Source organism: Cupressus sempervirens, chromosome 3 (genome assembly GCF_028749045.1).
Source record: "Cupressus sempervirens isolate cs-2001-9-10 chromosome 3, ASM2874904v1, whole genome shotgun sequence".
In the NCBI taxonomy this organism is placed as follows: Eukaryota; Viridiplantae; Streptophyta; class Pinopsida; order Cupressales; family Cupressaceae; genus Cupressus; species Cupressus sempervirens.
This window is the reverse complement of record NC_143120.1, coordinates 196,787,930-196,796,488: the sequence shown is the minus strand read 5'-3', so window position 1 is coordinate 196,796,488 and position 8,559 is coordinate 196,787,930. Positions and strand designations below refer to the sequence as shown.

Genomic DNA, 8,559 nt, shown 5'->3' with positions numbered 1-8,559 from the left:
ATATATATAAAATAAAAGTTTGTAAATGTGTAAACTAGGTGTGCATGTGAGAAATTTTGAACTATTTCAGTATTCAAAAGATAAGAACAATTGAATTATTAGATCAGGTGAACATTTTACTACATAATAGTACCAAGCAAATATTAAATTACACTAAATATGACCAATAAATTCATAAATACTTTAAAATTAAAATTTTCACACTTTTGACATCTTATTAAATATATTAATATATTTTTATTCTTAGCTGTGATGTCTGGGTAGATTGTGTTACAATTTTTGCATCCACGTTTCGGATCACACTCTATCCATATCAGGATGAGAGAGCTTGAAGGGAAAAAGTCTACTTCTTTAAGGTTTCAATTGAATAGATTTAACTTTTTTTATTCTCTTAATTGAATGGAATTTGGTTTTTTTATAAATATAGAACTTTTGTCTTATTATATATATATATATTCAAATTCTTGTCAATATTATTATTATAATTAATAAGATTTTATTATTAGTCTTTTTTAATTAATATTTTAACTAAGAAAAGCTATTCATTATTTTTTCGTAGTTATTAATTTAACTTTGATATTTTTTTAGTATTCAAAAGATAAGAACAACTGAATTATTAAATAGGTGAACATTCTACTACACAGTAGTACCAAGCAAATATTAAATTAAATTTATTAAGATTTCCCTATATTTATTCTCTTAATTGAATGGAATTTGGTTTTTTCTAAATATAGAACTTCTGTCTTATTCTATATTTAGTTATTAATTTAATTTTAATTAAATTAAATTAATAACTAAATATAGAATAAGACAGAAGTTCTATATTTAGAAAAAACCAAATTCCATTCAATTAAGAGAATAAATATAGTCAAATCTATTCACTCATATCATTCAAAGTGGTAAAATATTTGAGAGAGAGAATGACAATGGAGATATTTCGAGGTCTTTCGGATGACGTTGGCAGACTGTGTTTGTTGAGGGTGCCATTAACCTCACACCCCACGATGGCCCTTGTTTGTAAATGGTGGAAAAATATTGTATGTAGTCCGCCGTTTTATCAAGATAGAAAGAGATTTGGGGAGTTGATCATATTACCTTGTTGGGATGATATAACAAATGATAAAGGCTACAGAATAAAATTTTATGATCCTTTGCAAAATTCATTTGAAACCCTACCGCCATTTCCCCCTCAATTTCCACATTTTTCAGCTTGCTCTTTCTATATTCCCTTTAACCACAAATTGATCGTCACGGGTCTTTTCAGCAGCATGCCAGAATTCACAATTCATAAAGCACTAGTCATCTACAACTTTTCCTCTGGTATGTACCCCTGTTAAACATTTGTATCCCTTTTTACTTGTATTTATCATAACATTGTTTCTCTTGTCTCAGGGAAATGGAAGCGAGGCCCCGACCTTCCAGATTGTAGAGTTGATTTCAGTTGTTCCGTGGACTCAGCAAAAGGATTGATTTACATTGCTGGTGGATATGACAGTGACGATGAGGAATTGTGCACAGCGACAGTTTATGACATTGAGGAAGAAAAGTGGGAGTATCTTCCCCCAATGATTTGGAGCGAATGTAAGTGCGACAGTGTATTTACCGATGACAAGTTATATGTGTTGAGCCACATGAAAGGGCAGATACAAGCCTATGATCCCAACACACGGCAATGGAGTGCCATATGCGATTGATATTATAATGGCAGCATGCAACCTTCTTTTGCCGCATTTGGACGGATTTATCACGAATGGGATTGGGAAATTATAGAATGGAATTATGTGGAAAACCAATTCCGCATTGCAGGAACGCTTCCTCCCCAAGTCTACAGATTTTTAGGTGGCACAATGTGGAATCAACAGATATTAATGGTTTGCATCCATGAGGAAGCAACAGATATTGAAGGTCAGTTTCAAAATGTTAAGGCCTTTTATTTATTTGAACCTTCAGATGAAGGAGGAAAAGAAGAGAAGTGGGCTCTGATCAGTACATTGTCTGCAACAGAACTCCCAGATTTAATCCCTACAATTGGAGCTCTCACTCTCTAACTCTTTTAAGTGAAATTGATTTCAGTGTTTTAAACCTTCATGAACTGAAAAACCCCTCTACTATTGTTTTTGGAATGGTTTTATCAAAGCTGAGTTCTATTTGAAAATTAAAAGTAGAATGAACTTTGATTTCTTCTTGCAATGAATATGCCACATGAAAGAGCATATTTCTATTCAAATGAAATTTTTCTATGGTCTCTTTGGGATTTTCTATTCAAATGAAATTTTTATTTTCATTTCTAATTTTTAATTAGTTGTACTATTTGTGAGGTAGTATTTTGGCACATCCCTCCACGTACCTGTACATCCCTCTAACTAGGCATCAACGTGGACCACTGCCTAATATTTGCATTGCTAATAGGGTTTGTGTGCCCATTTTCCTCTTCAAATTCCTGATTTGAGTTTCAGGTGTTTGTGTTCTACACATAGCTTCTACCTAAGCTTTGGTTGATTCCTACGTTTTTCTTTCAAAGCATAGCGGCAGAGGCGATAGAACTCTTCAACAGCAATTGCTATTGTCCTTGGTAAGTACCCATTAGAGTTGGAAGTCTGGTATTTGTCATATTTAATTGCAATAACAAGAAATCAGTACAACATCTTTTTAAGTTATGATCTGTAATTTGTAATGCTTTAATTTGCGAGACGAACTGTTGAGATTTGTAGTTCAAGATAGATGTCATCTATTGTTCAAGATAGAGGCATCTGTCTTCCATTTAGATCTATCTTTTTACTTTTGAATTCAAAATTCCAATAATGATGGGCCAACCCATCTAAATGAAAGCCAAATTCTCAGCAATTTATATAATTTTTGGTGGGTTTTTTCTGGATATGATCCAAATTAATAGATTTTTGTACTATACATTTTCGGTTAAAGTAAGTTTTGCTATTTTTAGTTTTTTTCCTTTGCTTCCTTTCTTTAAAAATATGTCAAACAGTTGGCTTATGGTTTTAAATATTTCAATCTTCAGACTTGAAGCACTATTTAGAAATTCAGGGTTCAACGTACAACTCAAAATAGAAGCCTACCATTGAAAATGTGCTTTCAATATTCAGAGGATTACAAGTCCTAAACTGATCTACGAATGACCATTCTTTTCTGTTGTTAAAATAAGCTCAGAATTTTGCAGATGATTTCTAAACCAAAATGTATCGAAGTAAAATTGGCCTTGCCACTATCAGTCATGAAACTATGCTTAAAACCATTTATTCAGTAACTTACAACCAGGTATTTTCTGATGATGTTTAGTTTCTGATGAACTTCCACTGTAAATTTAAAAGCCTACTGTTTTGGATTACTGACTTCGTGCATCTTACACACGCTGACTTGTGTTATAAATTTTCATCAGTGTTTCAGATTCAGGATGCCCTTTTATAAGATTCAGTGTTTCATCAGTGTTTCAGAGGAATGTCAGGGCAACCGATGGTTCTAATTTTCTGCAAAACCAGACACCTGGGACTCATAGTATTTTCTAAACTGATTTGCAACAAAAAATAAAAGGATTCCACCTCAAAAAATAAAAGTAATATCCTCTATCTTTGTAAACTTTAAGCATATGGGTGTTTGATTGTTTTGAGCTTAACTTGTGGAGGAAACATTAAACTATAAATATTGAAAAAAATCCATATGTTAAAAGGTGAATCCAGCATGGAACACTTCTTTTTAGGCCTCATCTTAGTCAAACTCTCGAGTTCCTATAATATAAGAAATAGTTATATTTGCTTGTGAAATTGTTGAGCGTGTTGATGCTTTTACTTTTCTAATCAAGACGTAGTAAAACTTCTATCACTATGTAGTTACATTTGTGAATGAAATATTTTATTTCTATTTTTTTTTCAAATATTTATTTTACTTATTTGGCCATCTCTATTAGCTATATTATTTTTACTAATAGTGTGTTAATGTTGAACTAGTGAGAAAATTGTTCCAGCCCACTATTTACAGAAGCCAAACATTTTTCTGCCATGTAAAATAATTATATGAGTTTTCCTTTAGTTCTGAAATTATTTTGGATTAATTATAGCTAAAAAAATTAGTAAGCAATTAAATTTAAATCTCATTGCATTCTTTCACTCTCCATTATTCTTTGGCACTGGTTGTAATTTGAGAAAAGAGGGGTAAAAATTTATTAAGATAGAAAGGAATACAACAAGGAGAGCTCAACAAGGAGTTCGATCCTGAGCAACAAGATCATCAAATTCTTGCACCATCTCAAAGGATAGTTGCCTCCTATCCCTAATATTCCAACCCAGATCATGACTAGAAGCCCATTTGGCTAAACAATCAGCAGCTCTGTTCCATTCACGAGGAATATACGTGAACCTAATGAACTGAAAAGAGGTAGAGAAGAGAATAATCTACTTAACAACAGTGGTCAGCTGCCAACTAACATCCTCAAGCTCCTACGAAGAAAGCAAGTTCACCACCACCTGGGAATCAGACTCACAGATAATCTTATTCCATCCCCGCAAGCAACACTGTTCCACAGCATATAAAATAGCCTGAGCTTCCATGAGATTGTTAGTGTAATCACCCTTATGAACTAAGAAGAAAAATTTAACATTCCCAGAACTACAATGAGCCACTCCCCCAATACTAGCAGGGCCAGGATTCCCACGAGAAGAACCATCAGTGTTAATTTTCAGAACTTCACAGGGAGGAGGAGTGTAATGCCCATCTTGGTTAACCCGACCCTTCCTCTGATGGTGAAGTTGCCTGGACACAGAAGGAAATCTTTGAGCTGCAGCCCCATCCTGAAGATGAAAATTGAGGCAATTACAGATAGCAAGATCAACCGGATCCATACCCCCATCAAGCTCACACTTCACATGAATAGTTTCCTGAAGAGAATGTGATATCTTCCACCAAAGATGCAAAAAACCAAGCCGAGCATCTTGGAATATGTGACGATTCCTCTCCAACCAGATATGCCAAAGCATGAAAGATGGGCCAACAGTCCCAGCAACATGGAGAGAAGAAGACTTGGAGGGAGCACTGCCCAAGCGGGACTAGAACTCAGGCAAAGAGGAAGCATGCCTACAAGAGCAACCCCAAGCGCTCCACCACAGGTTCCATATCTGAGTAGAATAGGAGAAATGGAAAAATAGATGGGAGACATACTCCTCTCCATTACCACACAAAACACAATAAGAGGGGCCCTGAAATCCCCGTTTACAAAGATTATCCCAGGTAAGGCAACGGTTGCGAGCCACTAGCCACATGAAAAAATTGCACTTGGACCAAGAAAATTTATTCCAAACTTGCTTCTACCAGGGACCTCAACATCCCCAAATAATTGTCTAGTTATCTCCTGATACCCAACAGAGACATGATATTTACCAGACAAGGTATCGTCCCAAGCCAAAACATCTGGACCAAGCAAAGAGGAACACTCTCTAGAGACCAAAATTTGAGAAAGCTCCTGACGATCCCTGTCTGTACCTCCAAGAGGCCAATCAGAAGAATGCTTCCATCTGTAACCAACAACAGGTCCCAATTGATAAGGAGTCTTGTAATGAGCCACTTTATCCCATCCAGCGGCAAAAAAAGAGTCACAAAGAGACTGAAGATGAGGGTACATGAATAAAATGGAAGGGAATCCATCCCAAGCATCAGACCAAAACAAAAAGCCTGAGAATCTCCTTTACATATCCAAAATAGACCCCTCTTCACCAACATCGCACCTGTCTTCAAAGTATGCCAAACCATTGAGCCACGACCTTCAAGAGGAAGTGTAGAAACAGAGCAAGGATCAGCACCATGAAAATATTTATGAGTGATAATATGAGCCCAAAGTTGATGTTGTCCAGAGCACAATCGCTAATAAAGTATAAGTGATATTGTTTTGACTGAATAAAAGTTTCAATTTCAGAATGTAAGTTTACATTATCTTTCTGAAAAAAGTACAAAAAACTTGATGAATCATTGAATATGATTTAAAGTGTCGATAATAAAAATGCTTTTTAACATTTTTTTTATATAATTAGATTCTAAAATAGTTATACATTATGAGCTCTGGTTTAAAATCTCTTTCTCAAATAAGTCACAAAAATTGATAGATCATTCAGTATGCTTTGAAGAAGTATTGACTACCAAATATTTTTACATAATCAAATTTTGAAACAGTCATATATTATGAACTCTGAAAATCTGAAATATTCTTATTTAATATTATGAAATTTGAATGTCTGATTTTTTTTTACATTAAAAATTAAAAAAAATGGCAGCTCCATTACTAAAAGTGCATTTGTTGGCTCCATTTCAAACTAGGCTTTCTATATCTATATATACATAATTGTTAGTTAATTAGTGTGCCAACATTTTTGCATTAACCAATTATTAATTTTACTATAACAATCACAACATTATGCGTGTTAGCAACATCCCCACAAGGAACTTCATAAGATGAGATAAAATTAATCACTAAGATGAGTTGTCTTCCGAATCATAATATAAGTTGATTTTTTTTTTGAAATTGCAAGCTAATTTTACAAAAGATAAACCTAAAATGAAGATTCAAGTATAGATTTCTAAATGACACCATTGGTAAGCAAATCTAGTTGGGCATGAACGTGTAATTTACATCCAATTACATATAGAATCAAAACTTTCACAGATAGGGGTTTTCAATTATACTCTCAACTAGTGTTTCCTGAGTCAGTTGTAGACTTTGTGGATGTAATTTTGTAAGCTTGATTTAAGATGAAAATAGAAAGAAAATGGCACTGTATAATATCTTTAGTAGTGGGGTCAAGCCTAGTGATTTAAGAAAAATCTCTATTAGCCCCTCTAAATACAAATAGATATGCATGGTATAAATACAGACATTCTCATTTTTCTACCAGTTGCATTAAGCCTTAATGTGAATGTACAAACTGCATACAACTTATAACTTTACATATTATTTATGCCTAAATGACAGGAATTTGATAAACCTTACTTACTATATGGTACAAAACTCAGATACCGATTCATGCCCTGTAGCCCCGGATGCAAAAGTGGATGCGAGATGCATTTGGAAGCGTGTTGGATGCTGGCAAGGTGCATTTATTGAGTGCTAACTTCTATTTACTGACCAAATCACTACCCATAACTCTATCATGATCTTAGTCATTGCCCATAACACAGCTACAGGCCTAGTACGGGCCTCAATCATCTTGTACGACACCCTTAATGGAGTATTTTAGACTTATATGGAACTGTTGTAGCAGTCCCTAACATAGACAGCTACTTCTGTGGCAGTAATACCCTCTCGCAGCTATGTATATAGAGCCTTTGAATGTGTAAAGTACTACTCCAACCTTGATGGTTCTCACAAAACTCTCAACATTGCCTAGATTGGTATGGCCAAGTGATAGACATTTTGTAACAACAGTTAGCACTCAATGAAATCCTAGCAGATAGACATTTATATATTGCCCTATATGAGAAATGTTGGTTATTTTGTGAGGGACAACAAATAGAAAATTATATAATGAATGTCTAGCAATACCACACACACACACACACACACACACACACACACACACACACACACACACACACACACACACACAGAGGCATCCATATGCATCCGCATCCCTAAAAAAAAAAAAAAAATTCACAATTCCCACATCCGTTTCTGAGTCCGCATTCGAATTGGTAACTTAGGTATAAAACATTAAAGTTTTTTGTTTCTTTGGCATTACCCGTCATGTATGGTATGTCCAACGTTCCAAACCACTATATCTTATCTCTATCTAACATTTTATATGATATATAACATCAAATATTTTTTTTCGTACCTTACCATGTATGATGGGCAATTTATCATTTCAAGAAAAACCTGCAATTGTACTTGATGAAGCACAATCCATGTCTTCAAAATCACATTTCCTAAAATCTATAACAAATATGTAGCCATGAACAGATGGAAAATCATAAAATCAAAATCACTATAGCTGTAATATTTTTATCTGGTGTACTACACAATCAAATTCAATATATCTAATTTAGATCTTTTGTTAATGTTTTAAGCTAGGAATATCTTTTGTTAAATGTTTTAAGTTAGGAATCAAAATAAGCAAAAAAACATAATGGAATAAAGAATAATAAGCACATCAGAATTTATCCAAGGAAAACCCTCTAACTTGAGGAGGAAAAACCCAACTACAATAAAATCCCTTTTATTGAATAATTAGAAGTCTGAAATACAATTTGCCCAAACATTAGGCTAAAAAATGAAGTAATATTCAGAAACACAATATCAATTTCTATATCATAAGAATTATTCATGAAGGATATATAAACTTGTCTTCACCGTTCATTATCTTGACCTTTTATTATCTCAACTCTTCAATATCCACATGCAATTTTGTCATTAACCAATGTTGAAGACTCTTCATTATCTTAGAAAGACATTACTCGTCAAATGAAAGACCATTCATAAATGAAGACTCATTGTGATGCAGGAGCATCTTGGGTCTTTGAGAAATCTTGCATCAACCAAAAACATTTCTTGTTTTTTGTTCTAGA

General features: G+C 33.9%; 1 protein-coding gene across 1 annotated transcript; it reads left to right on the top strand.

The window, feature by feature from the left end:
* Positions 1 to 920: 920 nt before the first annotated feature.
* LOC149565494 (F-box/kelch-repeat protein At1g80440-like) lies at positions 921 to 1,694 on the top strand. The gene is made up of 2 exons (XM_089816332.1): positions 921 to 1,320; positions 1,393 to 1,694. Exons 1-2 carry the CDS (start codon positions 921 to 923, stop codon positions 1,692 to 1,694), a joined length of 702 nt encoding a protein of 233 aa, XP_089672458.1.
* The last annotated feature ends 6,865 nt before the right edge of the window (positions 1,695 to 8,559 follow it).

Coding starts and splice junctions, on each gene's coding strand:
- LOC149565494 (XM_089816332.1), top strand. CDS start 921: ATGACAATGGAGATATTTCGAGGTCTTTCGGATGACGTTGGCAGACTG. Junction 1,321..1,392: donor CATCTACAACTTTTCCTCTG/GTATGTACCCCT, acceptor CTCTTGTCTCAG/GGAAATGGAAGCGAGGCCCC.